Source organism: Radiomyces spectabilis (assembly GCF_025331425.1).
Source record: "Radiomyces spectabilis strain NRRL 2753 chromosome Unknown BYT42scaffold_7, whole genome shotgun sequence".
NCBI lineage: Eukaryota > Fungi > Mucoromycota > Mucoromycetes > Mucorales > Radiomycetaceae > Radiomyces > Radiomyces spectabilis.
The window spans coordinates 55,116-80,192 of record NW_026251932.1 but is presented as its reverse complement, the minus strand read 5'-3'; the positions used below and the strand labels follow the sequence as shown (position 1 = coordinate 80,192).

Here is a 25,077-nt window from a genome sequence, read left to right as displayed (position 1 = left end):
AAGTTCTCCCTTTAATTCCTCTAACTTTGCTCGCTTTTCCGCGATCTCAGCAAGAAGCATCTCATGCGCCTCTGCTTGTTTCCTGGAAAAAAAAGAAAAAATGTAAGCTAAAAAAAAGCGACTTCAGCTAACGACAAACCTTTTCCATCCAATAAAACTTGGAGGATGAGATGCCAAAGACGGGCCGGGAACCGGGGACAAAGGTGCAGCAGCCGCGGTGGGGGCAGGGACGGAAGACGAAGCCGCAGAAGTAATGGCAGGGCCAGGGACGGGCGACGAAGGCGCAGAAGGAGTGGCGGGAGCAGGGACTGGAGACGAAGGCGCAGCAGTTGTGGTGGTTGAAGGGACGGGAGACGAAGGGGCAGCAGTGGTTGAAGGGCCGGGAATGGATGGTGACGGCCTTGTGAACGGGAGTTCTACTTGCGAGTAATGTACGTTGTCGCCAGTCGGCTGCTTTGCTGGCTGTACTCTGAAATCGCTCGTTCCAAGACATGATGTATGAGCCGTGTGCCGGCGAAAGAAAACCGAAGCATTTTCGTGTGAATCAAAGTGAAGAAAGCCGCAACTAATCCCAAGTACTGCATCAAATGCAACAAACCACGAAACCAAGTGATGATTGTAGGCGAAACCTTACAAAACAGAAGTGATACTGAGGTTTTCAACCTAGTCAAAAATCATTTGAGGCCTGCCGGACTTCTGCATGTGGCCAAAAAACCAGGGCATTCGTATGTAGTTCCTAGCTCCAATTTAACACAACAGGCTAATTTCTTTTCTGGGCACTGGATATTAGAAGAGGGCGCTTGCATTTTGTTGACTGTGGCATCCTTCACATGCTTAATCCAGCATTCATATCACTGTTCGTATCTGGGGCATCCATCAGCTCACTGTTATGAAATCCATAATCAAGATTTTTTTTTTAATTACCCAAATTTTTCGAAGGGTCATTTTCCGAGTGGCATTGTGGGTACAATCGAACAGGGTAAATGATGCTCTTGTACGAATGACCTAACCGAAACATCAGATTGCTGCTGTACAAATAATGCCACATCGTCTTTACCTGCTGGTCTTCTCTCTATGCATTGAGTCGGTTAGCGTAACGCGCTTTTGCCTTTCTTCAGACAGCCTTGCCTGGCTCTCCGACCAAGGCGCTTCAAACACAAGTACTTTCGGATGATGAAAAAAGGAAAAGGACATATAGTCAGTGAGCGTGTATCTCCAAAGAAAGGTGTGAAAGGTTATAAATTGGCCTAAATGGGCCAACAAAGATTTCACCATAAGTGAGTGACCAAAAATAAACCCACTCGCTCAATGGGAAAATCTGTTAACCATGGTAATAAAAAGGACAACGAAAAGCATCATTAACTCAAATCACAACTTCAAAATTTAGATGTAAAGGTCGGCCGAAATGAAGCATTTCGCCAGATGGAGGTGGCAGGAATAACGATTAAGTTTTTTTATTATGACTATTTATTGGAAAAGGCGACAACGCAGCGAGTCCATAAATAAAAAATGGCGCTGTTGGGTGAAAATCATTTGCTTTGCTTTGCATTGTTATGAGGGAACCGTCACTCCCTGTGGTCGCATAAACTAATAGCGTTTTACGAAAATTGCAGTACAGTGAAGGTACTTTACTCAAAGCGTGCCTTTTTTTAGTTGAAATAGCGAACAAATTTTTTATATCAAGAAAAAATGCAAATAAAGAAAGAGGAGATTCTTCCGCAGGTACAATTCAGCACGCTAAAGTTGTCCGTTTCTGTCGTAAAAGATTGCTTACCGTGTCAAGAAATCCTATTATATCACGTAGTTAAGAAATCCGTTCGACTCGTTTATTCGTTTTTCTTTTCATCCGATCGTACAACCTTTCTATTTCCGCAGTCAAGCAAATCTCTCTCATTCCCAGTCACAACAGCATGTCGTGTGAGTTACATCGTTTGGTCTAGTCAAGTCACATGCAGGCGTGCGAACATGTTTCCTATTGGCTCGTTCAAAACATAAAAAGGGGAACACAACCCGAATTTTTTTTAATTTTTTCTTTCTCTTTCTATTTTCTTCTCGCTTCCGAGTGAATCTTCTCGCCTTCGGGCGAATTCTTCTCGCTTTCGAGCGAATTCTTCTCGCTTTCGAGCGAATCTTCTCGCCTTCGGGCGAATTCTTCTCGCTTTCGAGCGAATCTTCTCGCTTTCGAGCGAATCTTCTCGCTTTCGAGCGAATCTTCTCGCCTTCGGGCGAATTCTTCTCGCTTTCGAGCGAATTCTTCTCGCTTTCGAGCGAATCTTCTCGCTTTCGAGCGAATCTTCTCGCCTTCGGGCGAATTCTTCTCGCTTTCGAGCGAATCTTCTCGCCTTCGGGCGAATTCTTCTCGCTTTCGAGCGAATTCTTCTCGCTTTCGAGCGAATCTTCTCGCTTTCGAGCGAATCTTCTCGCCTTCGGGCGAATTCTTCTCGCTTTCGAGCGAATTCTTCTCGCTTTCGAGCGAATCTTCTCGCCTTCGGGCGAATTCTTCTCGCTTTCGAGCGAATTCTTCTCGCTTTCGAGCGAATCTTCTCGCCTTCGGGCGAATCTTCTCGCTTTCGAGCGAACTTTTTTAAAAAATGAAAAATGAAAATGAAAAAAAGTAGCCTGGTATTGAGTACTAGCTACACTAGCTCGGCAAGTCAAGTCAAGCATATCGACGGCAAAAAAAAAAGATACCAGCTTGTATTGTACACAATGTCCGTAGCCAAAATAATGTAATTTATTAATTACATAGGTCAATAAATACATAAAAGAAGTGGTGATCATACATGTTTGATGGACAGCCTTTTTACCAACAGTATTCCTTTTACAGTTCTAACAAGCCGTACACCCGCTGTGCAATGGATGCCGCCTGCCACCGGAGGCCCAAATTATATAGATTCTTCAGGGTTAGCAAGTAGCGGTGACTCCAACAGTTTGGGGTAGATAGTGTTGTTGGTTTCTGGATTGCGCCCTTCCAGAACAATGCAGTTAACCCTGTGAAAGTGCGACTTGATAATTGTTCGTGGAATATATGCTTTCTGATAAGGATCTTGCGATTTGTCGATTGTCATTGCAAATAACAGCTTTACTGGAAACTACTTCCGCGATAAGATAAACGGCAACTCATCTTCTTTGGTTTGCAAGATAGTACGTGGTATGCTGAAAATTTTTCTGTGGAAGTTTCCGCCCATTTATTACAGCTGTTAAAGATTGCCCGTAACCCTTTGTACAGTCATTCCTTGCGCCGTTGCGCAATCCACCTTTTGGGTATAAGTTCGTTAGCAATATGATGGGTGCACAGATCTTCAAACTTAGTAGTGCAGAAGGCAATCCAGATAGGTTGATGCGCTACAGGTTCTCTGGAACGACCTGGTCAATGACCTGTACTTCATTTGCATCGTACGAAAGAATGCGAGAGATTGCTAACGTTTTCATTTTGCATCTTCTGCAGCAACCATTCAACAAGTCCACGCGATCATTGGGAAAGCCAAGATGAAGAAGGCCCGTTAAAAAGTAAGACTTTTTTATTGATGGGTTTTGGGGTGTACGCGATCCATCAGCTGTTCTTCGTCCTCTGTGGTATAAATTTATTTTGAGCAGCTGCAACATAATATTATATATCGTCGGATTATAGGCCAATCTACCTATCCATTCTGCAAAGCTTCAATCTATTTCTGATCCTGGAGTTCACGCGCGTATTGATCGGCAAGTATAGTTTGCGCAAGTGTCTCGGAGTGAATGATCTTTTTCAAAGATATCTTGTCAATATCAGCTCTGTTATCGCCTCGCGCGACACTGCACCAATTTGAGCGAAATCTTCACCCAATCTGCCGCAAATAATTGATTATCACATTGACACATGTCTTGTAGTGGTCAGTCAAAGGCTTCAAAATCAGAATCGAGTCTGCATAGGGACTTCATCGCAGATAATGAGCGATGCACGACGTAGGAAGCTTGCCAACTGGTATTCTTTCTAAGGTTTCGATAAATCATGGGAAGCGGCCATCATAAATATGATATTCATCATCTTATGGCGGGGCAAGCAAATTTATGAGGCCTCCATGTCCTTGTGATTTATTCCTAAAGAGATACTTTGACTAGACCGAGTGCAATAAATATGTAATCCAAAATGGGTAGGCTCATGGAATTAGTGAGCTATAATAACAATTGCACGATATTCCCAAACTTGACTTCTACAATCATCACTTGGTTTCGTGGTTTGTTGCATTTGATGCAGTGCTTGGGATTAGAAGAAGGCGTTTGCATTTTGTTGATTGATCAATTGGAAAAGCGGGCCAAACACTTGGTGTGCTCGTTCAGTGAATTCACTCCAAATCGATTAGCATGACGTCACGCTAATGAAAACGAGTGCCTGATTACTGGTATGAATTAAGCCCGACGCTGAAGACTAGGGACTGTGCTTTTCCAAAGAGAATTAATTTTCAGGATCACCTCTTTTCATCTATCAGCAACATGACCAACGTTTCTAAGATTACTGACGCTATCGAGGCTTTCAACATTCTTGTGCAAGAAAGGAAACAGTGTATTTGCCCCTACGTGAATATCATTCAACTGCCGACGTTCCCGACGCTGTCGTCGAATACGAACGCAAGTTCAACATCGTGCTCAGTGTCAAACGATCGAACGACCGTGTAATCTGGTGCACATTTAAGCATTAGGGAGAACGTAGAACTCGTAAGCGTGGTGCCGACGATGAAGCCTTAAGCCGGCCATTTTATCACGGGCGAAAGCCAGAAAATTGGCTACGAATGCTTCATCAACATTAGACACTCAGAGTTGGGCAAGTAGTATGCTAAGAACTGGAAGGTGGTTGAACACGAAAATGTCAGATATGAGGTCATAAGGGTACCCAGCCCATACAGACAACAGCCGCAAAAGTCGAAACCAAGGTCGATACGTTTTTGAAGCTGGGCGTCACGACGACGATCATTTTGAGGTGCTAGAAGCTGAAGGTATCAACAACGTTACAGAGAAAGATATCGAGAATAAGCATTTTCGGTTTTTTAACGGGAAAGGCAAGAAGACGCATGACTATGCTACGGGGCTGCAGGGCAAAAAAATTACAAGATCAAGTACAGTTCTTGATCCATTCAGGCACTAACCAATCTCAATCCTAGTCCCGAATCTGTGAGCAATGACAGAATCTCAGCTGTCAATGTGCAAATTAGATCATTAGCTTATATGCAGTCGTCCCTCCATAATTCAAGGTCAAGAGAGAGGTCAAGTCCCTGGAAAATAACTATAAATTAATTTTCTGGGTAACTGGAATGTGAAATGGCACTTTGCGCGTTATGTATTCAGCCTTCACCTTACGCAAAGGAGGGCTTAACCCATCTGAAAATTGCCATATACTTTTGCACATAGGCAGATCATGATTTTCTAGGATAAAAATATCAGTTTTACGTTATTGTTCATGAGTTGGATTCGCGTAACACAGAATGTACATACTCTAACAATGCCTTGGTCTGAGGAGGACATCATAAACGATAGCAGGAATATCCGGACTCATGGAAGGAAGTTTTCCATGCCAATGAGAGGTCGGATTTGGTGACGTCCTAGTCGGATATGTAATTTATCATGTTGGAATATAACAGGAGCTACAGTCTATGGAATATTCAAGGAAGCATGTATCGCACGCAATTTACTGCAAGACCATCGAAAAAAGTTACATCTATTTGAGGAAACCATTCATATTTGCACGGATCACAGTTTACAACGTCCGATCGTGATGGCCTTGGTTCATGGTGAAATGACTATGACAATGGGATGAGGACGAGATATCGTGGGACCCTGTATGATAATCTCTGCGCCGATAGGTTGCAGTACACATATCAGCAAGCGAACAGAAGCAAAAGCAACTTACTGTAATCAGCATTATCGGAGTTGCGTTCGTATACACGCGTTTTGGCAAATTCACATTCACCTCAACACTGCTTTGTTAGCCAAGTAAATTTTAGTGAAACTGTATTCAACATGCGATTCACTGGTTGGCTTCTTTTTAATACGGAAGAATCCTTATAAGAATAGAAAGAGGCAAAAGGGCAAAAAGGGTACAGGGACAAAAAGGTGCAAAAGGGTAAAAGAACAAGAGAGAAAAAATAAAATAAAAGATTACACACGTTCAATGTTCGTCTGTCGATGTGATGTCTTTACTCTTATGAGGCATAGGGTCGGAATCGGCGCCTGTTACAATGACTTGACCTTGATGGGTGAGGATGACGGGTCGTACAGCAGGGTTGGTTTTGGATTCTACAAGCGGGAAATGCTGTCTAATGACATCGGTGTGATGCTGGTGAGCCGAGGCATAGACGCCGAGACCAATATTCATGTAAGGCTGATAAGGTTGTATAAAATGCAGAGGTTCAGATGCAGAAGCTTGGGATGCAGAGATGTAAGCTTGAGATGAAGAAGAGGAAGAAGAAATGTCGGATGAGGATGAGACTGCTTTGGTTTGTGATGATAGTACATTGGTATGGTAGTTATGGTGGATTGAAGGTGGGGATGACGAGGCGGGCGGCGGATCTTGGTGTTCCAGGGAGCTTTGGGGCTGATGGTCGGAAAATATGGAATAAAGCAAATTATCGTCCGTTGAAGACGATAGCTGCGTTGGCCATGCCGGCCGATCGTCGGACACTGTTCCGTGAGTAGACGAGGGAGCATCGGACGGTTTGGATGAAGAAACATAGGCAGCATGATTGATTTTTGACGGATCATCTTGCTGTTGCTCGGTGAACATTTTACGAGCTCGGTACAAAAATGTGTCCATGGTGGAAATGTCGCCATGTCGAGGCCAGTCATTTTCCATGGGGGACAAAAAATCGAGCGGATAAGGGTAACGGTACTGCATCAGCATGCGATCGGTAGGCATTGGTTGTCGCCATAAGGGGGTCATATTGCAAGAAGTGGCATAAGCCGGAGTTGATTGGGAAGTTTGGGGAGCATGCGTGGCGGGACCTGATGTCATGGATGGAGGGGATAACGATCCCGTTTTGACCGTGCCAGTGGAAGGCGGGGTCACCAGCCCGTACGTCGTTGCGTAATGAAAATCATCTTCGGAAAACGAAGGAGGAGAACTCGGTTTGTCAGCTATGGCTTGTTTCAATCCAGTGACAAAAGAAGCCACTTCGGGAATGTCTCTATCGTCAACCAAGTGCCGAAGAGCTTGGATGGATCGTAGAAACAGAGAATGAGCGGCTCGTCGGTTTTCTCCTCGTGCAACATTGAGGAGATGAACTTGAATGGCCGATTTCAAAGCAGAAGCGGTGAGGAAATGTTCAATGGAAAATTTGGTTTGCCGGGTGAGTAAACAAACAAGTTCAGTGATGTGAGATGCAACGACGGTGCTACGTTCCAAAATGACTTTCGAAGAAGGTGTGACTGTGGATGTGTGCAACACTTGGAGTTGGACAACGTTGTACGCCAAATGAAGATGAGCCACCATGGCATTGGCCGGGGGTTCGCACGAGACGCTTTGACCGGGACGTGATAATGGAGTCCAATGAAGATGATTGGGCAATCCGTGAAGCCAATGCAAAAGTTCGTTATCAAAGGCAAGCAAGGTTTGCTCGTATTGCTCTGTGCGCACAATAGGCTTGGCTTGTTGTAGTACACGCTCACAGATCATCATCAATTTAATGTACGCTACAAACCCGCCCAAAATTTCATTTTCAGTCGCATCATCGCCCGGTTGCAACAATGGCATGTCAGGATCGTGATCGGTACTGCGAAGCAAACAAGGCTGTTCCGTACAAGCGCTTTTGATTTTGTCCAGACAGTAACATCCCCAGTACACTCGTTTGCGTAATTCGATGTCTTCCTTGTTCTGGTCGATGGGCATATCGGTAATGTCTGTGCACATACGGAGCGCCATTGCACCGTACGCGGACGAACGGGTGATACTAGTTTTCGCGGCATGCTCGAGTTCGTACACGGATAACAAACAAAGTGCCACGACGGTGCTAATGCGCGCGGTATCCAGATATCCGTCGAGAATGGATTTGGCGCGTTCAAAGTAGGTTTCCTTGTTCTCCGAGTCGCTAAAGTAAGCTGCGTGGGCGTACATGCTAAGAAGAAGGAGAGGGGTAACGAGATCGGTTTTGCGTTCGAAATGGTCAAGGAACACGCGTTTCGGTATCACAGGAAACAAGGCGTAGCAATGTTTAAAATAGAGCGAAATCAGGTGTTGCTGCACTTTTTGCGAAGGCATTTCCACATGAATAGGAGGTATTGAAGGTTCGATAAAGATTTTACGCTTTCTTAATACTTGGTCATCGACCGTCCATTCGTGGAAGCTGTCTTCAGGAGCTGGCATTTCACACAGAAAGTCTAATATGTCTTTTGTTTGCCGACGTTCAAATTCTTCCGTCTCATTACTGTTTTGTTCTCCGGTTTTCGTTCTCGTATTCTGCTGGCCGTTGCATGGAATGTCGTGAGTACCTGCTACACCGTCGTTGCCATCATCTCCAGCTTCGGAATCCGAAGGCGAATTCACATCGGAAAAAGAGCAAGGACGTCGACGAGCTACAAGATAACGAACAGATAAAAGGTTAGTCATGCCTTTCTCATGGTTCTCTCAAAGTAAGTGTCAAGATGGGGCACCTTTACACTACAAGAAAGAATAAGCAAAATGATTAGTTGTGTCGTCAAGACAAGATGATGGTGTTACGATGATCGTACCTGCATGCATGGCTGCAATCCATCGCACTAGAAAAGAACATTCAGAAAAATAGTAGATGAGTATCTGCCAAGTGGGATCGTAACTGATCGGTCATCTTTTTTACCTTGATTTTCTTTACACGGCAAGTGTAACAAGCTTTGCCTACTTTGAAACGTTTCTGTCTTGGAAAAAGAGGGGATTCCTGGGCTCGTCGTTTCGCTAACGGAGCGTCAGAGGCTGGGCAAACGGACATGACGTCGATGGATCGCACTGCAATAGAGTAAAACCGCTGCGCATCAGAAGCGGAAAAGATCGTAGGATGGTGCTGTTGTCTTGCAATAATATAGCAGACGAAAATTTCAAACTCCTCCACAGCCCATTAGTGTCGAAAATCCGTTTTCCCCTGTGGAATTTTTTATTTTTGGTTCCAGTCCCCAAAATGAGGAGAGAAAGAAAAATAGTACACTGTAGACTCAACAAAAACCACGGACTATATATTCCATTCACCAAGTGACTTGTTCTTTATGCGTTATTACATTGCATACACTGAAGTGATCCAACATGACGCCAACCGACGCCTGTAGGGCCCCCACTGTGCTCGAACTTCTTATTGTTCCTCCAGCCTAATTTCGTCATGGTTTATTTTAGGGGACCAGCGGTCCTAATTTTATCTGAACGGCTGATTTCGTGCACCGGCGTGAAATTATGTTGTACAGACGCGAATTAATGTCATGCTGTCGGAAAACGATGTCGCAAGGTATAAAAATAAATCTCGTCATCCTGATAAATTGGATATCGCATTTTCTTGATGTGTCGCACAAACCTTGGCGTTTCTTAACGACCTGGAGAAAATGAAAGTGTGCTAGTGTTCCCACTCAGGTCTTCCTTCTTTTTATCATGAAATTTTGTCGACATGTGTGACAGGCCTTTAACTCATGAATCATTTTGTCTATGAAGAGCAATATCGCCTTGAAACATTGAGCTCATACAGAGCATTTGTCTAGAAGGTTTCATGCAGAAAACAGCGAGACAGAGGTTATCCACATAGAAATTGATGTAAAGGCAGGCACCGACGTTGTTACGACAGAAATTTCAATCAAACGTACCGTATACGTAATACGCAGACCAAGATAAAGTGAGATTCATTAAGCTGTTGTTTGAGAAGTATCTGGGTGCTTCTGCTGCTGCCTGGTGCTTTGATCGGTGATTTGCGGTGTAGACTTCGTGGCTGCTTTCTCCCTTACCGGCACCGCATATGACACACTTGCCTCCGCAGTTCTCCGCACAATCCATTCTTTTTCGCATATATCTGAAGACCCTGATGCAAGTTCTTCATTCGACACCTTTTTTATCACCTACAATTTTGGTATTCAGCCCATTTGGTAAGTAGCGCCCACACATGACCGTCATCAGATGGCTATCAAGTAACCAACATCTTATTTCAGCTTTGATGAAACCCATTTTGGCAAATCGTATTGTCGATACATTATCCTTCGCGTCTTTGGAAGCATTTCAGCAGTGCGATGGTTTCCGATATCACCTGCTCAATCAAACAAGATCCGGTAGTGCAAGATGTGACTACCTTCACTGCCTATCGCATGCAAGGAAAGGGCGCACAACGCCAAATATCAGCAGAAGAGGGCGTTCGGCGAGTGCTGCGCATGGCTGTCTTTGATTATCCCGGCGCCGTCATGGTAAAAATCAACCGTGCCAATGGTGCCATTCGTTTGGATATTCAGCACGGAGAACATAAGCGTCCAGACCGTAACAGTCAAGTTGCAGGGCCTCTACCGCTTCCGAGGTTTCCCCAGCACAAGTAAGCATAAAAAATTTCGAGGCTAGGGATAAGGAACTTACTCTCAGCTATGTGAAATTTGATAATTGATAGGACGCATGTCAACGTGCCTCATGAATCGTCATCGAGTTCAGCCCCCCTGACTTGCGCTGTTCAATTGCATTCGCAGACACATGATATCAGCACCACTGACGTGACAGGAGAAGCTGCAAAAGATCTGATAAACCTAAAACATGCAGTGAGACGCTCATTTACTCCGTTGCTCTTGGAAAAAAATGGCGACTATGTGGACCAACGAAAACTCTGTTGGATTCCCTGAACTTTGACTTCGCTGTTAATCCCTTCCTCCTGCAAGCAGTCGCGAAGCTCCACACTGGTACGCTGATAGTCGATACGGAGTCTGTACATTTCCCAAACCAGCTGGAGCAAAATGGCGATTATGTCGAACCCACGAAAGCGCTTTTGGATTCCCTCAACTTTGAATTCGCCGGCAATCCTTCCCTCCTCCAAGCAGTGGCGAAGCTCCACCCCGGCGCATGTTAGTCGATACGGAGTCCGTATATTCCCACTGCTGGAAAAAAATGACGATTACGTTGAACCAACAAAAACTCTGTTCGATTCCCTGAATTTCGAATTCGCCGTTAATCCCTCCCTTTCGCAAGCAGTCGCGAAAGCTTCACATCGGCGCGCTGTTAGTGGACCAAGAAATTGTATATGTGGTCGCCGCTGAGGCATAGGCGCGATCCAAAGCCACTGATGTGCATGGTGAAAGTGACCAAAATCTGTACCAACTTCCACATCAAGGTATAATTCATTATGCATTGGAGTATACAGTGAAGCCGAAGGTGGAACGACAAAGCGCAAATTGAAGATCGGCAGTAGAAAAAATGAAAATTTGGGTTACCATGGCGAGCCTCGTGAATGGCGACAAAAAGATCGATATCGGCCCAGAAACCAGTACCACGATGAATCAGATCCGACCATCGCATGCGAAATATTTTATCGTGTCAAAGAGGTGGAAGAATTTTTGAGAGTGATGCGCGATCCACAGGCGTATAAACCGTCGATGTCAAGTTCAAATATGAATTCAATCCGGCAATTAAGTTCTGGATATAATGACCAGAGCACCTTTTAATCCTTGGCGAGAAATCCATGAGGATTTTGACAGCGATCTGACGGTGCCAACGAGGATTATGGTAGGCACTACCCATGATAACTCAGTTGGCGAAGCGAAGACAGAAGAGGTGGTAACGGCCCCCCACTGTCCGTTGGTATCGACGAATCCTCTCATGCTTCAGCTCCACGGTCAGTTTAGTAACCACATTAAAAAAATTTTCACACATAGAATAGCAATAATAGACCACCCAATTCGCTTAAAAAGATATTGAGATAGGTCAGATTGAAGAGTTTTTTATTATTTAACTGAAAATAAAGTGCGGCTCAGAGAGAGCAGTACCACATCTTTTGTCTTCGCTTCGTCAAATAATACTGTAAGTTGCATTATGTCCGGTCGATTCCCAGGACAAAAAACTTCGAGAAGAGGCGGTACAGTTTCATCGGGCCTATCGTCACCGGGAGAAACGCGCTTTGCTCGAAAGACAAGGCAGATGACCATGCACACCCCGTAAATCTCAAATCCAGCGCGATTGAGGACGCTTACTACTTTACCGTTGTAAGGGGGTTTGTCATGGATCCTGAACACCACCACATCGCCCTCAAGGGCGCTGTTTCGATCGTAGCGATCTCGCAGATAAATGTCAGTGGGGTCGTTGGATTTGATATATGCGTCGCATCCATTTCTCTCGTTGATGTGGACGACGCCACGCTATAGTTCCTTCGTCATCAGCATGGCTTGCACAACGATTTCGTCGATCCACGGATTATACGTTAACTTCGGTCGTCCAGCTGATGTGGATAGCCGGTTGGAAGGTATATACTTGGCGGATATGTCATCGATAGGTATCTCCGATCGGTCGCTTATCGAGTAATGATATGCATCATTGGCAATCTGGGATGCTTCTTCTGTTGCTGATGCCTGTTGATTGCAAGCGGTATCAACGTTCTTTAAATTGTCTGGCATGATAGATTCTTAGTTCAGAAAGGAAAAAGATGAAATCTTCGCATCACTTTCTATTTATGAAACATTTCCTTGTGAACAGCACAGGGTTGTCAGCTGTAAGAAAAGGAGAAACCTGAATTGTAAACCTGCTATTGCATAGTTTGTCACCGCAAACGCGAAAATAATGATCTTGCAAAGACCATCTCGGGAAGGAAACAAGATATCATCTCGTTGTTTGCCTAAGGTTTTTTTTATTTTATTTTGGAAAAGGATCAGGCATTCGGAATCGTTAATCTAGCTACAGCAGTGTACTGTATCATCAAAAATCACGATTCAAAGAGTTTATCAGTTTGACGATCAATTGGACTCAAGTTATCGTTGTTTTGATTCTTTATTTGCCGCGCAAGAAACGATGATTGATCTTTAGTCATTCCCACTCCCAGATTGATGGCTATTCTTTGATCTGTACAATATGATTTTTCATATCCGTATGCAGACGCTCCCTTTCAATTTGGTTGATTTATATAACCCTGCAGTGAAAGCTCATCCAGCATCATGCAGTAAACGAAGGTTAAAATGCAGGATTCGCACATGGTTTGATATCCAATGGAAACATCTAATTTTCATCATTATGAAAAAAGAAATAAAGAAAAAGAGAATTTTTAAAAAAAATATATACAAAACTCATCAATAAAAAAATGGCAAAGTGAGTAAAGAGGAAAAAAAAAGGATTGAAGAGATTGGGGTATTTCGTTGGCTTATTGCGAGGATTTCGGTGGGTCATAAATAAAGAATTGAAGGAAAATCTATCATGACAAAACAATCAATCCGTAAGTCAGCATCAACAAACACGAACCACCTCCGTTATCTCGCCATCCGTTTTCGTTTCGCCACTTACAATGAAATCAAACACCAATGTGCCACAACTGCCAATGATCCATGACAAATTCAATAAAACGTATTGAGGATCCGTCGAACGGAAAAATATCGACTGGTGGAAACAAGGTTAATATTGGGTAACTCGCTGCCGCCCGATAAATAAATAAGATCCAGGTAACTTACAGAGGTAAACAGAATGTTTCCCAGGACAGCACAAACAAACATGCCAAAACTTAAGCCTTCGGTACTCTTGTTACGCCAATTCTTGACGATCTGCGGTATTCGGCTTCCGACATACAAAACAGCACTCGTCCAACCAAACAGCTGGGGTAATAACGCAAATTCTTTGGCATCGCCATCATAATCCGCATTGCTGTGAATGGAATAGTACATATAGCAGGAAACGGCCGTCACCAAAAAAATAGAGAAACCGGCCACCGCATTGGTCAAGCCGTGATGCTTGCTGGTATGATGCTCGTCGTTATTTTTGAATGCAGGTCCGCGACGATCGGGGCCAAGTAAAGGTGCAGATTCGCTGACAAACACGACTTCATCACCCATCGTTTCCGAGCGCCGATAATAGTAGAGCACCTGCCAGATGAGCCCCATATCCGCCACCGTGTACCATAATGCCAAAAGAAACTACGCATAATCCATCAATTCATTGTCAGCATGCTGAGGTTTCACCAGTCGTCTAAAACAAGTCAAGACATTGCTCCAAAAAGGAAAAAAGAAGACTCACCATGGTTGGCAGCAGATCTTGGAGAATGACGCCTACAAGATTGAAAATATCACCAGCTAACCATATCACAAGAAATGTCAGCGACAATCCGTCACCGCTCTGTCGTCGATAATTCTCCCATAATTGACTAGACACGGAGCATGAGCATCTCTGACATTTTGACACAACCTGTCGTTGCACCTACGGTGTAAAAACGACAAGCCAACAAGCGATAGAAAGATAACCGGCTGTCGATGATGCAACCGCTGGATTCCACATGATAAAAAATGAACAAGCGAAAAAAGGGGGTGGGGAAAGAAAAGAGTAAGAAGAAAAGAATAGGCAAAAGTTGGGAAACGAAAAAGAAAAAAAAAGCCAATGCTGTGACGGGCTTCCCGCTTAGCAAAGCCGACCAAAGGGTCGACCAGTTGGACCCAGCACAGATTGGGTTTCAGAACTGAGCCACGATTCATAACGAATTAAGGCCCGTTCCCAAAATACGCACTAAAAACAATATAATGTTTTATTTGCATTTAGGGTCGAACTATGGAGCAGGATGCGTTATGTACATGTAGTAGTATTTTCTGATAGATTGGAATAAATTCCCATGAGACTGAATCGACTATTTCTTCTTTTTGGAAATCTTTTGCTGTATTTTCTGGAATTCCTCTTCAGAAGGTTCATTCATTTCCGGACGTCGCTTACGTTTGGGTCCTTTTGATCTTTCAGCGATCGAGTTGATGATGGAATCCATGTGTTCTTGTCGGCTTTTTTGTCGTGCCATAATCAGTTGTTTCAAGCTGTCTTCCGGATCGTTGGCTTCTTCCCTTTTCTTCTCTTCTTCGGCTTCCTCTGCTTCCGCGGCTTCCTGTTTCTCTTTCTTTAGCCGTTTCGCATGCGCAGCATCGGTCGTGGTTGGTTTGAATCGTTTCAGGCGCTTCACTTGTTTTGACAAGATGGCTTCCTCAATCAGATCCTGAAATCTTTTTCCGTCCGTTGCCGTCGACAACTCTACGTGGGACAGGATTTTATCCATATCGCCGTCAAATTCTTGGTAATACTTTAAAACATCGCCTCTTTCTTCGGCCGAATCTAATGTACAATTGCACACGCACGATAAGTCTGACCAGTTCAAAAAGCATCTGCACACTTAACACTTACGTCGATATTTCTTGGCATGTGCATCGATTGTTTCTGCGCTCACCACGCCGGTCCACAATTCTTTGAAATATTCTGTCCAGTCTTTATCACTATCCAAGAAGCCGTCGCTGTTGATGTTCCCTGTGCGATCGTAAATGGCTTTTTTCTTGGGATCGCTCAGAATGCTATAAGCAACGCCGATTTGCTGGAACATGTCGACCGCTTCTTGCTTTTCATCGTCAGACACATTACTCTTGAGTTTGTCGGGATGGTACTTGAGTGCAAGCTTTCGGTACGATGACTTGATTTGCTTTTCGGTAGCTGTTTCACGCTCCAGCCCCAATAGTTTGTACAAATCCTTCTTGGCATCACTCAAAGTAGGTGACATGATCACAAATGAAGAGGAACACAGAAAAAAAAGGATCAACTACATGAAAAAAAAACGCGTGCGCGAAAATTGAAATAAAGCTGTGACGTGACGCGTATCGTGTCATTTTGTGCTGCCTTGTATTCACACATATGAGACTGGCAGTTTTTTTCGGAATCGTTACTGCAGGTAATAGACGATCTGTGACAAATCACACTCTTATCACAACAACGCGGTCAAGCCAATGTCACGGGCCACACAAATTTGCTGTGGAGCTAACCCCACTTTTGCTTACATTGTATGCCACGAGGGCAGTCCGTCAAGGCGGCATATAGCTCGACAAACAGGATACAAAGTGTGTACAGTATATCAACAGCTTGGTTATTGACTTTGATTCTGCCGGTATGCGCAGTGGTAGTGAGCCATTCGAGCAAAAACGACTATTTGGGCGATTTTTCACTGGATCTTGGGTTACAGGTGGGCCAGGCTGCCTGTATCACTTATTGCACCTGTAAACTATGACAATGTACACTCCTCCATCTGCTTTTTTTTTTGGTGTAGTGCTTATGTTAAGACCTATTTTTTGCATTTTGTTCAGTAAAGGAGACACTTTTTACCTAATCATGCTGTGACTTGAAAACCCGGCTTGAAATGCCTGGCGGCTAAAAAATTTGGGCGTCACGTCGACCAGTGCGAAACTCGGAATTGCTGTTCTATTTTCTTGACGTTCAACGATATATAAAGACACACCATGGCGACTTCGCAGCTATTACCTTTAGGTTCTTATATCCGTAACACCTCGCTCACACGAATCTGAACTTACATTGTCTGTATAGAACTTATCGATAAATGCATCGGATCGCAAATCTGGGTGATCATGAAAAACGAAAAGGAATTCACTGGCAAATTATTGGGCTTCGATGACTTTGTCAGTAAGTGTCATGACCAAGTACAACTTTCCAGATTGATCATTTGCTAACTTTTATCAAAAGACATGGTGTTGGAAGACGTAACAGAATAGTAAGTACATCCATTGTATAACCACAAAAGAATGGCATCGCTGATCGACATGTTGTGTAGTGAAAAGACCACGGAAGGATACAAGACACAACGATTGGACCAAATCTTGTTGAATGGCAACAATATTTGTACAGTGAGTATCAAAATGTGATAGGCAGGTGACGAGTTCAAAGAAAGATGCTCACGGAAACGTTCTGTAGCTGATACCGGGAGGCACTGGACCCGTTTAGAATCTTATTCTTCACGCGCACTATTCTTTTTGCATCTTTTCTTTCCTACCAAGCTGTCACTTGTTTATCCTTCTATCCTTTCCTGCAGATAGGTTCAGCGTTATTAAATGATAATGTCAATTGACCTACGTGCATCACATTCTGTGGTTGACCGATCACGATTCTTGTGCAGCAGTGGCAGTCAGAGGTGGACATTTTGCAAGGATGAGAAGTTTTGCATGGAGGAGTTATATTTTTATTAGAGAAAATGGGCTATGGGGGGAGGAGGATAATTTTCTTAATGTGTGGAACGCATTTTTCAATGGCCATTGGGAGTGCAGCGTGAAATGGGAGCGGCTTCACCTCCTTGGGACCACAAAGCAATGGTGATGCCAGTGGTGTAGGTCATGGATAAGATACCGAACAAAAGAATGGCAATGTCGATGGCTTTTTGTTTCCAAGTACGTGCAATGGCTTTCAAATGGAACAAGGGCGGGAAGAGGAAACAGAGAGGCACACAACACAAGGAACCAACCAGTGACACGAATTTGTCGAGATCGCCCGACCCCGCAATCGCGATCAACGAACACACAAGCACGGCGGCGAAACGGAATCCATTTTTCTGCCACTTGACGATAGGATTATGTTTCCCTGATCGGGTAAACAAGGCATTCTCTGCAATACGAATGGCCGGGAACAACTGCAGAGGAATCGACAGACAAATCGCCATGGCGTACAAAGCCTGCACTGTATTCACCATCGGCGTGTCAGGCATATTGAGCAAGATGACCGTTTGCACTTTGCTGCCAAAAGCAAGGTACGACACAAAGCCCACCGACAGGAAAATCACCGTAATAAATACCATGGTTCCCGACAACACCTTGGGGAATTTCTTGGGTTCCGCCATTGATTCCGTGATTGGAATGACTGACAATGAAGGTGAGCTTTTTTCCCCCATCCATATTGATCTTTGCTAAATACTAATCAACTCACCAAGACCCACGCCTTCATATGTGAATACAGCGGTACCGATAAACATCGGGAACGATTTACTATTGATGACCCATTCGACATCCGCCACGCCGTGAGTGGATAGGGTAAAGATGTCAAAATAATATAAATAGACGAGACCGATGAGGATGAACAGATCGGCAATGAGGGCAAAAGACGACAATTTTTGGATTTTGCGAATCATGGCCAAAGGAACGAAAATGGCAATTTGGGCCACAATCAGATAAGCCAATGGAATCCTTAGCTCGCATTGGAATATGGATTCGATCAATGCTTGTACGTTTTGTGCAACAAATACCATGTAAGCACACACAAATCCGATCTAAAAAAAAGAACCCATGTGATTCGGTTCCTCATTCATCAGCAACAGAGAACAAAAAAAAAAGCTTAAATCTTGCTCCCACCTGTGAGAACGTAATCGCTATCAAAACCGCCATTCGCATAAACCTTCCAAACAAGATGCCGCCAATATCACCAAAGGAAACAGGCACTTTGTTGCGCGTTTCGACCAATAACAGAAATGCATAAAGAGATATACATGCAATGGCGGTCAGTAATGTCGTGGAAAAGAAGAGGCCACCATTGTAAAACCTAGTCAAAATAAACAAGCAACATGAGTAACCATGTCAACCATTGATAGCGTCATTTACCATCATGTGAAGCCCAATGACATGCTCGATGAAGCAAAGGGAAATTAGCACTTACGCTTTTGGAAGGAACATGACACCTACACGATCATCATACTCAAATTAATTCAGGTTCCGCGACGACAGCACGTTCTTATTTCCATGTTTTAATGCGTACCTGTGCCTACAAAGGATTTCAAAAGGAGAAACACCGCCTTGGCTGGAGTGGCAGTGCCTTGGACAGCGTTGGCTTGAGCTCGACGGATCAAGGGCGAGGCTTCATCTTCGTCACTGTCTCCTCCTCCTTCCTCCGATGATCTTCGACGACGATGTCGATACCGTAGACCGCCTTCCATAAAATCGTCCTCGTCCATATTTTCATCCTCATCATCACTCAAATCTTCGCCACCAAAGTGACCGTAAAGTGCCAAGAAATCAACGAAGGTGCGTGTCATCCAATTGGGCGGTTTACGTCCTTCACGTGCGGCTTTATCCACCACAAAATGACGTCGGAAGCCTCCGGGATCCTTCAATCTAGCCAACGCAGGGTCGGAAGGTTCCTGACGTGGAATATATACGGATTGTGATCGCTGACGTCTTGCCAGTTGTTCCTGTTCTACGCCTTCGGTCCATTTATAGATATCATGCGTGATCGCCCCACCAGGGAGTTGATGCACGGAACGCACTTGTCCTCCGTCGTCGTCAGTATCCTCTGGCTGATATATACTGCGTTTTGGAGATGAACTCAATACAGACGTCGCCGGTGATGTATCAATGAGATGGCGTTTGACCACCCGTGCAATCTGATCTTCCGGCAAGTCGGCGGAAATTGTATTATCTTCGTAGTTGTATGTCGGGGTCGACAAGGGCCGAAAAAGACCACCACTGGCATTGGTCATGACATGGTCGAGATCAGTACTCCCGTAAGTATGGGCCGACATTCCACCAATACTGCCCTTAGGTGAAGAGCTGTACCGCATGTTAGGGGGAGCAGGACTGGAACCTAACATGGCAATCGAAGCGGCTCGATTGAACGAACCGGATGGACCATCTTCAGCTGTCCAGTTGGGCTCGCCATTGCCATTTTCTCTGTAATGCTGCTTGGCATTAGCGGGTAATGGAGAGGACATTACGTAAAGCTTTCAAAGTAAAGCAAACAAAATTTGAAGAAAAAGGAAATAAGGAAGAAGAGCAGCTGTCGTTGGATAACAAATTTATAACCGCGAAAAAGGCAATTGGCTGGATTTCCTTTTATGTCCACTCCTTCTCCAGAAAAAAAAAGTGCCTCCACCATTTGACCCCTTACTTTCCGTTTCCTTTTTTTTTCTTCTTTGCTTGCTTTTATTTTCAACGACAATGGTTTTTGTCAAATCTTTGGTTTTTCTATGAACTTTTTTTTTGTTACAGGGATTGAGCGCTTTTTTGCTACGTATCAGCCCGCAGCATCTTGCAATGGTCTAAAGATGGCATGGATCACAGCCTGGATTTGGAAAACGTCCCCGATCCTAGGCTCATCCAAAAAGATTAATAATTTTTTCCAAGCTAGTCTTCATTCTTTGGTATGCACGTATCATGAGGTATCAAATATATCATGTATCATGTACAGAATCGGTTTTACGTGACGGAGTAACGTTGATAGATTGGCATCAATGCAAAAGAAAAGAAGATGGCCCAAGACACGACAAGCCAGAAGCAAAAGATGGAGACATAGATAAACGTTCGTTTCGTTCGTAGTTGACTTCCCACCATTCTCAAGGAGGATTTCAAATGGTCTGACTGATAAAGCGCTTGTTCTGCTTTGACAGTGTCAATGCGACGTTGTCGTTCTTTTTGATTGGCTTGCAACCATCCCTGAAGTTGGCGACGATCCATGAACCAGAAAATCAGTGATACGAAAATCGAGCCACAGGCCAGGACCAGATAAAAGACCATGACGCCATCGTAAGCGGTTTGCAAATCGGCAGTGTTATCGGAAGGATCACCATCATGATATGTCAAATCTTGGACATAACCCACCAACACAGATACGATCGTTGTTCCGATATTATTGGCACATTTGTGGAGTCCCATACCGGTGCCTGCCAATTCACTCGGGAGCAGCAACGGTGTCGACGATAACACGGCTACCGGGCCCAATGCCACAGCCGAAGAGAAAATAATCATCCCCACAGCCGGTGTGACCCATGTATAAGCTAAAAGCACCATCGAAATCAGAAGGACAATGGTGCCGAAAAATACTAAATTCGGAAAGTAAGATTATTGGCATCCATGGTCATGTGAAATGAAATCGCGGTGTGCTCTCCTCCCCCAACCCCCGTTTTCCCTTTCATCTTCCTTTCTTTCACACTTTTTGGATAAAGTACAGAAATGCTGCACAATGATGTTGTTGTTGTTCTCCCTCCCCTCACCCCCCCCTTTTTTTTTCTTTTGGAAAGAAAAAATACTTACAAATGGTGAGTCGCTTGCCGTAGCGGTGAACATAAAGCCCGAGCAAGGGAGCGGCAACAATAGGAACGACTTGGGTTAAGCTACTTTGATAACCTGCCATGACACGATCCGTATTGAAGCGAAATTGGACAAACTCGGTAGCGACATCATCAAAACTGCTAAGCACACTTGACATGATGAGTTGGACCCAGGGCACCATCCAAAAAATTCCAGGCACATAAAGAAACAAGACGGATGACCAGCGAAATGAAGGCTTGTGTGACGATGTGGATGGGACTTGGTCACGGTGCAGCTTGAGGTCATTGGCATGAAAGGAACCCGGAACTTGAATTTCTTTGCCGAGCATGGTGGCGCCACCGTGATGATACATGATAGCCCAATAGACGATGTTCATCAAGACACCTACAGCGCACAGAATATTGGCAATAATAATAGGCCAGGCATTGGAACCAGTAGCATCGATGATGGGATAACACACCATTTTGGCCGCCCACTTGGTCAGACGAGCAATACATAACATGATGCCGACCACCACTGCCAATTGACGGTCTCTGAACCAGCGCGATACTATGGCCTCCTGCATGGTCACGATCATGCCGCCACCTAAACCATAGATAATCTGCCCCGTGATCATGATCGGATAACTATTAAAGTGGAAAGCGATGGAGACCAGGATACTGCCGGTAAGAATGACACAGCTAACGAGGGTGGTGGAACGAATGGAGCCGAGCCCGGCGAGATCGTCGACCATAGTTCCCGCCCACAGCGGAAGCACGGTATTGACAAGACTCACGCAGGATAAAAGAATACTAAATTGGGTGTTGTTGATGTGCATCGTCTAGGTTTGAGGTTTGAAAAAAACAAAACAATCTGTCGGTGAGATTGACATTCATTGCAAAATAGATAAAAAAAACCTCATCACTCACCTTTTTCAAGGTCGTTTTCAGTGTACCCATCGTTGCTTCCATATAATGGCATCCAACTAACGGACAAACCCGTCTTTTTTAGCTACCAGGGGTTTTTTTTTCCAGTTTTTATTCTAAACCGTTACCAGGCAACCACAACATGCAGGTCAAAATGAGGATCTTCATTTTCAACGAAATATCGACAATATCCCGACACTGCGGTGGTTCTTTGTGATCGTCATCGATGGGCGTGCTGATCTGCGATTCCTGAGTTCCCGATAAGCTTTTACTGTGAAAAGAGGTGGTGGAACCATCGGTTCGATTATCTCTGTCCGCCAACTTAATGACCTCGTTTGGTTCATTGAACTCTGGTCGATGGGCAGAGGGCATAGCGCACGGCAGCGATCGTTCAGGAAAATGCATGGGACATGGGAGCCTGAGTTTTCGAAAAATAAGTGTCAAACGGACTAAACACTGCCTAGAAAATCCACAGCTGAAATGACGCTGCGGTTAAAACGGGGGCAGTTTTGATTTGTCTCCAGCCATACAAATCGTACCGCTCTTATTTCTTCATTACCATTAAATCTGTCATAGTGCTTATATGCAATACATTTAAATCATCATCATAACAGCAAATTGTACGCTATATGATAATATGACCGTGTAGAAAATAATCAATGTAGAAAGACTGGGCCAACCAGAAAATGGCCAGTAGTGCGTGATGAGCTTCACATATTATGTTCTCCGCTGATCCTTTGTTTGTGATGCTGCAACAATATCACTTGCAGAACAAGAAAAAATAACGGTTCGCACAGTGATTGAACCGTATGCCTAAGGCCTTTTATCGTCATGTTTTTCTCAACAAACAACTTCCATGTTTCAGATATGACATTTTTGCTTTTATAATGAAAACGGCAAATGGGCATTCTCGATAGTTATGATAAAGACAATGCAGATGAACGGTTAAATAGCAATAAACCTAATTTATTCATCCCTGGGAAGAGATTGCGTAAAGATCAATATATTCTTTTAAAATGAACATTAGGTTGGCTGCGCTCACTCTTTTGGGGGACAGATGGATATCAGCATTGTTGACAAGGCGGTCAGTAGTTCGTCTTCTTCAAAGATCGTACCTTTGGAATTCATCATGATGTATAGTAAAGTCCCATTTTCAACTTGCTGTATATCTGTGAGATTGCTTTAGACAGAGTGTTAACCTCGCTTTCTGAGGAGGAAAAATCCCAACCTTTTGATTCAAGACGGAAAAAATCCTGCGTTTGTGGAGTCACGAGCACGCTAATTTTTTTTTCACCGCTGGTGCGCCAGCAGGAAAAGCGTATTGCTGATTTCCGGGCTATTTTTTTGATTTCTGTCCATGTCTATTGTGTGCAGATGGTTGGCGCTGACGCTGCTGCTGGTGGCATCATGTGCCGCATCGTCTATCAAGAATATCGTTGTTTTTGGCGATTCGTATTCGGGTAAAGCAAAAAAAAAAAAAAAAAAAAAAAAAAAAATACAATAGAGAAACAACCGTTTCGTTCCGCTCGTCATACTTATTGTCTTTTTGGTGATCGATGCGACAGACACAGGGAATTTGCAACAAATGAGTAATGGCCCCATGTGGCTGGAAACTCTGGCTGTAGGCTGGAACGCTGCACTATACAACTTTGCCTTTTCCGACGCTGTGTGTGATCGAGGCTTGTTCGATGAGGCATCGGTTGAAAATGCTTCTCCCGGTATCAAAGACCAACTGGAGATGTACTATCGTGAAGATCTCAAGTTGGATCCCAATGAAACGGTGTATGTTGTTTGGGCAGGCATCAACGATATCGAAAAACTGCTTCGCCAACGAGGTAAAACCTAAGCGGTGTGGGGATTTTTCTTTTTTTGGATGTTTTTCTCTGACTTAACATAAACACAGCCCACAAGGATGAAGCCCCACAAATTATTCCTGACATCAGTCCTATCGTGAATTGCCTTATTCAACAAATCGTAAGTGTAGTAAACAAGGGCTATTTCCCGCGATGTAAGCTGACTGTCCCTGCCAGCGCAACATCCGTAAAGTATTTGGTGGTCATCGATTCATTACATTGAATACGGTCCCGTTTGAGTTCTCGCCCTATTTTTCGGACACCGCATTAGACGAGAGGCGAAACAAGGCCATCCATCGGTTTAATGCTCTTTTAAAACAGCACGTTATCCGGCTGAACCAACAGCACAGCACGCTGGAACTTGATCTCGTGGACGTGCACGCGTTACTATCCGATATCGCCAAAGACCCGGTCACATTCGGGTTTAAAGAAGGGAAAAAGGCCTACTGGGACGTATGTCAAGGCCGTTGCTCGGATGATGTCGACAGCTACGTTTGGTGGGACCGGGTCCATTTGACAGGAGGTAAAAATTTGCCTCTTTTCTTCGTCAGGCAAAAGAACTAAATCCGTGGAATTTTTGTCCCCTCGTTAGGCGCGGGTCAAACCATCGCGAATAGTGTTTTGTCGTCAGGGTCGATGGAAATAGCTACATCTGTTGCATCCTTGGCTGAGGTTCGAACTCTGTTGAATGAAACCAACTCGAGCTTCAAGTCGCCGGTGTTCAAAGCCAGGTATCACACGGGCGTCATCGAGGAAATCATCCAGGACAAGAAAGCGAAACAAACCAGCGTGGAATCTTCGATGGATGAACCGTTCTTACCCGAAAATCCGCATCCTTGGATGAAATCCATATCAATATTACTGTTTCTTCTCGGTTTTCTGTGCTTGGGCCTGGTCATTTACAAGAAGCAAAGAAGACGAACCGGGAGTGGTATTGCCGCCTTATCTGCGCTTGTTCAAACCAATCGCCAACAGGGCCGTGGTCAATTCATGCCATTGCACAACACGGATGCCGAACCATAAACGGCGGATAGGGTTCATTGGTCATTGGAGTGACTCACCCCCTTTCTACAAGCTTCTTATCGCTTCGCGATATGCTCTCGTTTTAACTTCTTTTTTTTTGTTCGTTTTTGTTTGGGATGATTTGTTTGTTGCCTTTTTTATTCTATTTATTTCATGATTCATGTGAGAGAAAAATCACTTGGATATAAAAATTGAAGTGCTGCTGTCGTTTGACATGACAGACAAGTTTGTTGCTCTACGTTGCTTCATACAAATTAGACAATTAAACAACAAGGAATGCGTTCAGAGATCGGGGCTGCATGATTTTCAGACACTTGTAAAAAAAGTAA

General features: G+C 44.2%; 10 protein-coding genes across 10 annotated transcripts; 3 read left to right on the top strand and 7 right to left on the bottom strand.

Annotated features, from left to right (window-relative positions):
• Positions 1–9: 9 nt before the first annotated feature.
• On the bottom strand, positions 10–560 carry BYT42DRAFT_343616 (uncharacterized protein). Its single transcript, XM_051563131.1, has one exon. It carries the CDS (start codon positions 491–493, stop codon positions 128–130), a length of 366 nt encoding a protein of 121 aa, XP_051422733.1. The 5' UTR covers positions 494–560; the 3' UTR covers positions 10–127.
• A 5,577-nt stretch (positions 561–6,137) lies between these two features.
• BYT42DRAFT_570248 (fungal-specific transcription factor domain-containing protein) lies at positions 6,138–8,821 on the bottom strand (the record flags this gene model as incomplete). The annotated part of the gene is made up of 3 exons (XM_051568374.1): positions 8,695–8,821; positions 8,617–8,623; positions 6,138–8,538 (listed from the first exon to the last, which is right to left on the bottom strand). Exons 1-3 carry the CDS (start codon positions 8,698–8,700, stop codon positions 6,140–6,142), a joined length of 2,412 nt encoding a protein of 803 aa, XP_051422732.1. The 5' UTR covers positions 8,701–8,821.
• Positions 8,822–10,088: 1,267 nt separating this feature from the next.
• Positions 10,089–11,147, top strand: BYT42DRAFT_343534 (uncharacterized protein). Its single transcript, XM_051563130.1, has 2 exons — positions 10,089–10,490; positions 10,563–11,147. Exons 1-2 carry the CDS (start codon positions 10,198–10,200, stop codon positions 10,786–10,788), a joined length of 519 nt encoding a protein of 172 aa, XP_051422731.1. The 5' UTR covers positions 10,089–10,197; the 3' UTR covers positions 10,789–11,147.
• Positions 11,148–12,969: 1,822 nt separating this feature from the next.
• Positions 12,970–14,480, bottom strand: BYT42DRAFT_570241 (PQ loop repeat-domain-containing protein). The gene is made up of 5 exons (XM_051568373.1): positions 14,334–14,480; positions 14,150–14,276; positions 13,591–14,049; positions 13,427–13,519; positions 12,970–13,334 (listed from the first exon to the last, which is right to left on the bottom strand). Exons 1-5 carry the CDS (start codon positions 14,405–14,407, stop codon positions 13,287–13,289), a joined length of 801 nt encoding a protein of 266 aa, XP_051422730.1. The 5' UTR covers positions 14,408–14,480; the 3' UTR covers positions 12,970–13,286.
• A 76-nt stretch (positions 14,481–14,556) lies between these two features.
• On the bottom strand, positions 14,557–15,228 carry BYT42DRAFT_343459 (uncharacterized protein). The gene has a single exon (XM_051563129.1). The coding sequence runs from the start codon at positions 15,162–15,164 to the stop codon at positions 14,751–14,753; it is 414 nt and encodes a 137-aa protein (XP_051422729.1). The 5' UTR covers positions 15,165–15,228; the 3' UTR covers positions 14,557–14,750.
• BYT42DRAFT_570240 (DnaJ domain-containing protein) lies at positions 15,198–15,711 on the bottom strand. Its single transcript, XM_051568372.1, has one exon. It carries the CDS (start codon positions 15,654–15,656, stop codon positions 15,279–15,281), a length of 378 nt encoding a protein of 125 aa, XP_051422728.1. The 5' UTR covers positions 15,657–15,711; the 3' UTR covers positions 15,198–15,278.
• A 445-nt stretch (positions 15,712–16,156) lies between these two features.
• On the top strand, positions 16,157–17,093 carry BYT42DRAFT_570237 (ribonucleoprotein LSM domain-containing protein). The gene is made up of 6 exons (XM_051568371.1): positions 16,157–16,178; positions 16,253–16,414; positions 16,472–16,567; positions 16,628–16,655; positions 16,716–16,788; positions 16,856–17,093. The coding sequence occupies exons 2-6, from the start codon at positions 16,387–16,389 to the stop codon at positions 16,883–16,885; spliced, it is 255 nt and encodes an 84-aa protein (XP_051422727.1). The 5' UTR covers positions 16,157–16,178; positions 16,253–16,386; the 3' UTR covers positions 16,886–17,093.
• Positions 17,091–19,691, bottom strand: BYT42DRAFT_570234 (transmembrane amino acid transporter protein-domain-containing protein). Its single transcript, XM_051568370.1, has 5 exons — positions 18,680–19,691; positions 18,581–18,602; positions 18,280–18,466; positions 17,858–18,197; positions 17,091–17,791 (listed from the first exon to the last, which is right to left on the bottom strand). Exons 1-5 carry the CDS (start codon positions 19,629–19,631, stop codon positions 17,184–17,186), a joined length of 2,109 nt encoding a protein of 702 aa, XP_051422726.1. The 5' UTR covers positions 19,632–19,691; the 3' UTR covers positions 17,091–17,183.
• Positions 19,692–20,115: 424 nt separating this feature from the next.
• BYT42DRAFT_614091 (major facilitator superfamily domain-containing protein) lies at positions 20,116–22,277 on the bottom strand (the record flags this gene model as incomplete). Its single annotated transcript, XM_051571812.1, has 4 exons — positions 20,116–20,738; positions 20,950–21,787; positions 21,876–21,931; positions 22,001–22,277. The coding sequence occupies 4 exons, from the start codon at positions 22,275–22,277 to the stop codon at positions 20,116–20,118; spliced, it is 1,794 nt and encodes a 597-aa protein (XP_051422725.1).
• A 489-nt stretch (positions 22,278–22,766) lies between these two features.
• On the top strand, positions 22,767–25,059 carry BYT42DRAFT_570225 (GDSL-like Lipase/Acylhydrolase-domain-containing protein). Its single transcript, XM_051568369.1, has 6 exons — positions 22,767–23,043; positions 23,103–23,332; positions 23,438–23,707; positions 23,776–23,846; positions 23,903–24,248; positions 24,318–25,059. The coding sequence occupies exons 2-6, from the start codon at positions 23,230–23,232 to the stop codon at positions 24,746–24,748; spliced, it is 1,221 nt and encodes a 406-aa protein (XP_051422724.1). The 5' UTR covers positions 22,767–23,043; positions 23,103–23,229; the 3' UTR covers positions 24,749–25,059.
• The last annotated feature ends 18 nt before the right edge of the window (positions 25,060–25,077 follow it).

What these genes read in the sequence shown, in the direction of transcription:
- BYT42DRAFT_570225 (XM_051568369.1), top strand. Translation starts at nt 23,230, where the DNA reads ATGTCTATTGTGTGCAGATGGTTGGCGCTGACGCTGCTGCTGGTGGCA. An exon ending in ATTGCCTTATTCAACAAATC is followed by an intron (nt 23,847 to 23,902) that starts GTAAGTGTAGTA and finishes TGTCCCTGCCAG; the next exon opens with CGCAACATCCGTAAAGTATT. An exon ending in CCGGGTCCATTTGACAGGAG is followed by an intron (nt 24,249 to 24,317) that starts GTAAAAATTTGC and finishes TCCCCTCGTTAG; the next exon opens with GCGCGGGTCAAACCATCGCG.
- BYT42DRAFT_570237 (XM_051568371.1), top strand. Translation starts at nt 16,387, where the DNA reads ATGGCGACTTCGCAGCTATTACCTTTAG. An exon ending in TTCGCAGCTATTACCTTTAG is followed by an intron (nt 16,415 to 16,471) that starts GTTCTTATATCC and finishes TTGTCTGTATAG; the next exon opens with AACTTATCGATAAATGCATC. An exon ending in GGGCTTCGATGACTTTGTCA is followed by an intron (nt 16,568 to 16,627) that starts GTAAGTGTCATG and finishes TTTTATCAAAAG; the next exon opens with ACATGGTGTTGGAAGACGTA.
- BYT42DRAFT_343459 (XM_051563129.1), bottom strand. Translation starts at nt 15,164, where the DNA reads ATGGATAAAATCCTGTCCCACGTAGAGTTGTCGACGGCAACGGACGGA.
- BYT42DRAFT_570234 (XM_051568370.1), bottom strand. Translation starts at nt 19,631, where the DNA reads ATGTCCTCTCCATTACCCGCTAATGCCAAGCAGCATTACAGAGAAAAT. An exon ending in GTCATGTTCCTTCCAAAAGC is followed by an intron (nt 18,467 to 18,580) that starts GTAAGTGCTAAT and finishes TATTTTGACTAG; the next exon opens with GTTTTACAATGGTGGCCTCT. An exon ending in TAGCGATTACGTTCTCACAG is followed by an intron (nt 18,198 to 18,279) that starts GTGGGAGCAAGA and finishes TCTTTTTTTTAG; the next exon opens with ATCGGATTTGTGTGTGCTTA.
- BYT42DRAFT_343616 (XM_051563131.1), bottom strand. Translation starts at nt 493, where the DNA reads ATGTCTTGGAACGAGCGATTTCAGAGTACAGCCAGCAAAGCAGCCGAC.
- BYT42DRAFT_570240 (XM_051568372.1), bottom strand. Translation starts at nt 15,656, where the DNA reads ATGTCACCTACTTTGAGTGATGCCAAGAAGGATTTGTACAAACTATTG.
- BYT42DRAFT_343534 (XM_051563130.1), top strand. Translation starts at nt 10,198, where the DNA reads ATGGTTTCCGATATCACCTGCTCAATCAAACAAGATCCGGTAGTGCAA. An exon ending in CCGAGGTTTCCCCAGCACAA is followed by an intron (nt 10,491 to 10,562) that starts GTAAGCATAAAA and finishes GATAATTGATAG; the next exon opens with GACGCATGTCAACGTGCCTC.
- BYT42DRAFT_570241 (XM_051568373.1), bottom strand. Translation starts at nt 14,407, where the DNA reads ATGTGGAATCCAGCGGTTGCATCATCGACAGCCGGTTATCTTTCTATC. An exon ending in TGGCTTGTCGTTTTTACACC is followed by an intron (nt 14,277 to 14,333) that starts GTAGGTGCAACG and finishes CTCCGTGTCTAG; the next exon opens with TCAATTATGGGAGAATTATC. An exon ending in CATTGGTGTTTGATTTCATT is followed by an intron (nt 13,335 to 13,426) that starts GTAAGTGGCGAA and finishes TTGTCATGATAG; the next exon opens with ATTTTCCTTCAATTCTTTAT.